We start from the raw sequence: 4,244 nt of genomic DNA, 5'->3' as shown, positions 1-4,244 counted from the left end.
TATTTGCAAATATTAAATTTGTCATTATGATAATAAATATTAAAGGAATGGATGAGCAAGTTAATATTAAGATATTCACTTCACTTTTTAAAAATTATTATTTGTGAATTTAATATATTGATCTATAGTCAAATCAAGACAATAAAAATATTTAAAATAATTAAAAATGTTGTTTAAATTATTATTTGAATTGAAATAATATTATTTTAGATATCCATTTAAAATATTTTATATATTTTGTATTTTGTACTTTTAAAGATTTTAGATGATACCAATACTATAATACCACTGTATGCCATGTGATAATATATAATTATATGAATATCTCATTTTAACTCATAAAGATAAAATTAATATATGTGAGAAAAAAATATCTAAGAATTAAAAGTGAAGAAAGTGATACACTTTCCAAAGTTTTATTTTATTTTTATATATGTTTAATTTTTCTTTTTAAAAAATAATTTTATCATTTAGATTTATGTTTTTCATATAAAACACACTTGTAAAATTGTGGTGAGGAGAAATAATAGTTATTTTATTCGAAATTAAAAATTAAAAATTAAAAAAGAACACATGCATCAAAACGCCATCGAAGCAGAAATTCTATGAATCGCAATTACAGAACTGTCCCTCAATACTGACCTATTTTTCTGGTCTGAGTTCTTCTTCGACTCGGATACGATTACGACTCTCCGCCCTCTCTTCTGGAAAAAATTGAATTTTCGTTTAAATTTTATTTACATTTTTAATTATTTTCCCTAGAAAAGAGACCATTTTTATCTCTAATTTTCCTTTTTTTTTTGTGGATTCAATTGAGATTTCTAGGGTTTTATTTAATGTACGGCGAAGATTTAATGTCGTATGAATGGAGATTGCCTATAGCCTCTCCATCGCTCTTCAATCCCATCAGCAGTTGATCACTGCAATTATCATCACCCTCCTTTCCCTCCTTGCCGTCCGTTCATTCTTCAAGAGGCCCCACCACAAATCAAACGTAACCGGTACCGCCACGTCATCCGCTAAAAAGCAAGCCAGAGAAACCAGACCATCTTCCTCCTGCAACCATACTTCCAATTCTGCGGCGCTCCTTAACGGAGGTGCTGCTGGGCCGGCGGAGGAGGATATGGTGATGGCGGATGTTTCGAAGGTTGTGGCAGAGATGCAGAGCGGGGCGTCAATGATGGAACAGTTGGTCCCGGAGATTACAACCCACGCGCTTAGTTACTTGGATTATCCAAGCCTTTGTCGGCTTTCCATGACTAATTCGCTTATGAGAAAGGCAGCTAATGATGATAATGCCTGGAAAGCTCTTTATCACAAGGTACCCAATTTCCCCCTTTTTTTATTGCCTTGATTTAATTGAATATTTATTTCATGTATACTTACCTATTACTGGGGTTCTTAGCATAAATTTTCTGGCTTATTCTTTTTGCTTGCTAGGATTTTACTTTGGAGCAAGATACAGTAACACCTGTTCATGGGTGGAAGGCATACTATGCAGCTACAAGAGCCATTATGAATGTTAATACCGAATTCTTTAACATCATCAAAGATAGGTCTCTTTCATCTATGAGTCGTTTTTGGCTGAATGCGGATTATGTAAAGTGCATTCATGCGTCAGGGGTTCTTTTTTCAGGGTATGAATATGTTGCTTACTTCAAGATCAGGATATGCTGTTCACTTCATTTTTGTTCTTATGTTGCCCGAAAGTTATAATGTTTCAGTATATAAGTTTTTGCTCGTATCTTGTTGCTTGAACATGGCACATCTTTTTAACCTTATGATTGGGTTAAGTTGCATGGACTTGCTGACCGGTTACATAGCATAGCCGATTGAGTGTTTGTGTAGTTAAGATGTTTCTCCGAAATGCTTTGATGATTCCAAGAATATTTGAAGATAGAGAAGAGCTTTTTTAATTTGTAGGGTGATTATAGGTTGTTTGTATGACCACAATGTTAATGGCTTGAGTCTTGGTTTCGGCATTGGAATGGTTTTACCAGCGTTTTGCTATTTGAACATAGTGAATGCCGTGCTTGGCATAGAAATGCTTTTGTCTTGACATATTGGTGCAATTTAACTGTGAGAAGAAAAGAGAAAAGGCCCCATGTTTTTTTTTTTATAAGTATGAGGCATATGTTAGAACAAAAGCATGTCACTTGTATGTAAATAGAATTTCGGAATAGACAAAAGATAATGTATTCAATCAATGCTGACAGTCATTTTTGTTATCCATTGCAGGTATAATGCTGTAATACAGAGTTGGCAGCATGCATTTAATTGGGAGCAAGGGGTTGATTTTCAGGTTAGAGATGTTCGAGCTCGGGTATTAACGAACATGGCTTGGGTTACTATGAAAACCTATGTTGACATGGATAACGGGGCATTTAACATGACTAACATCTTTGAGTTTCATCATGGACGGTGGTACCTTGTGGATCATCACAGCTCGGAGATGCTGGCTGATGGTGACATCGGACAACAAATTGTTCATTGATATCCAAAGATGAAAGAGTTATTAATACAATGGATAATTTTAGTAGTAGTAATATATTAGCAAAAGGCAAGATGCCTGGAAGTTTCTCTGGGATTTATTTCAAAGATCATTCTTTTTCTTTTTCTTTTTTTTTTTTTTTTTGTGGTAAATAGGTCCCTGTAACGTTTTAGTCTTGTTTTACTTTCTTAAGTATCATAATTTTGGCTGTATGTATTTATATATTCTTTTCAATTCTTTTTTCACATGAATGTGTACATGTGAACTGAAGATGGGTTCACAAAGTTGCATGATAACGTTCCGGATAAAAAAAAAAAAAAAGCTCAAGGACCAACGGCTCTGAATGAATCAATATTTTGATTTAGTATGAGGGTATGATTGAACTTTTCAGGGATGGAAAGTCAAAAGTAATTAATATAAAGGATATAGTTGTTAAGAGTTCCATGGTCTAGTGGTCAGGACATTGCACTCTGAATCCAGTAACCCGAGTTCAAATCTCGGTGGAACCTTTTACTTATAATTATTTTCTACCAAGTTCATGGCTTCAAGCTTTATTTATGGCTTATGCAATGAAAATAAAGAACAGGTTAATCTCCATTGTTATGGCCCTCGTAGCAGGGTTTCATACTGAAAGCCATAATCAGCTTACTGCTGGTTAAAGCCTTTGTTTTTGGTTGTATAGGAGGGACAAATGCCCTAAACTACTTACTGAGCCACGTCATATATATGTAGGAAAAGCCACCCCCACGACATCAGCCATAAACTGGTGAACTGGTGGAGGGCCTTTGAATGATGAATACCCCTTTTCCAAATCATCTATACAGGAATTCAATTTCAATGTGTCTAATTCCCTTTTTTTTCCATGCACCATAGATAAATCTATATCTCATTTGCTAAGGATGAAGTTAGAGATTTTGTTTAGAGACTGAATTAAGGAGTTGTTTGGTGATTTCTAATGTTAATTTTTAATGGAATATGATTAATTGGAATATTATTGTTAGAAAATTTACATAACATGTTTGACACGTTAACACTTTCCTAAAAATATAAGGTTACTTGATAGAATTATTCTTATTAAATAAAAATAAAAATATTAATATATTTTAACATTTATCAATAAATTTATTATTAATAAATATTTGAATTAGACATTTAATAATAATATTTTAATGCTTTTGTTTATTAACAAATATTTGACTTAATCCGTCTGTATGATTTTCTCATGTTTTGATCAAATTTATTATATGAATATATTCATAAAAACAACTTGCATATTAACTCAAGATTTTGAAGATGTACAATTTGTAAATTTTTCCTTATTATATTGTAGGTATAAATTCAAATATATTCATAAATCATTTTAATACTAATTTTAAATTAGTATTTTGATTTAGATGTATGACATTTTTTCAATAGTGGCCAAATTTTTCATTTTTAACACAAATGAATTTTTATTTAAGCTTTATTAGGGTGACATGTCATATATCTTCCTTGATGAGAAAATTGGGCAATGAACTAGTTAAAAAATAAAATTTAAGAGTAGGTGATGCCAATGTTGTTGTTGAGAGTAGAGGTGCTTATAGGTCGGGTTTGGATCGGCCTAAGCATGATATTAATATATTTTATCTTTGTTCAAGCTCGGCCTGGCCGTAAATATGGGCCTAAAATTTTGCCCAAACCCTCTCATATTTGCAAAAAACTAACCCAAATCTTACCTATATTATTTTTAATCTTTAAAATAATATTTATATTA

General features: G+C 32.1%; 1 protein-coding gene and 1 non-coding gene across 2 annotated transcripts; both read left to right on the top strand.

The window, feature by feature from the left end:
* Positions 1–570: 570 nt before the first annotated feature.
* LOC108468906 (F-box protein SKIP8-like) lies at positions 571–2,736 on the top strand. The gene is made up of 3 exons (XM_017769773.2): positions 571–1,321; positions 1,441–1,637; positions 2,239–2,736. The coding sequence occupies exons 1-3, from the start codon at positions 866–868 to the stop codon at positions 2,492–2,494; spliced, it is 909 nt and encodes a 302-aa protein (XP_017625262.1). The 5' UTR covers positions 571–865; the 3' UTR covers positions 2,495–2,736.
* A 192-nt stretch (positions 2,737–2,928) lies between these two features.
* TRNAQ-CUG (transfer RNA glutamine (anticodon CUG)) lies at positions 2,929–3,000 on the top strand. The gene has a single exon. It is a non-coding gene; the product is annotated as a tRNA-Gln (tRNA).
* The last annotated feature ends 1,244 nt before the right edge of the window (positions 3,001–4,244 follow it).

Source organism: Gossypium arboreum, chromosome 1 (genome assembly GCF_025698485.1).
Source record: "Gossypium arboreum isolate Shixiya-1 chromosome 1, ASM2569848v2, whole genome shotgun sequence".
Taxonomy (NCBI): Eukaryota; Viridiplantae; Streptophyta; class Magnoliopsida; order Malvales; family Malvaceae; genus Gossypium; species Gossypium arboreum.
Note: the sequence above shows the minus strand (reverse complement) of the source record. Positions and strands in the feature narration are given on the sequence as shown.

Bases quoted from the DNA above. Each gene is read 5' to 3' on its own strand.
- LOC108468906 (XM_017769773.2), top strand. From the start codon at position 866: ATGGAGATTGCCTATAGCCTCTCCATCGCTCTTCAATCCCATCAGCAG. The intron at 1,322-1,440 runs GTACCCAATTTC...TTTGCTTGCTAG, and splicing joins GGAAAGCTCTTTATCACAAG to GATTTTACTTTGGAGCAAGA. The intron at 1,638-2,238 runs GTATGAATATGT...TATCCATTGCAG, and splicing joins TCAGGGGTTCTTTTTTCAGG to GTATAATGCTGTAATACAGA.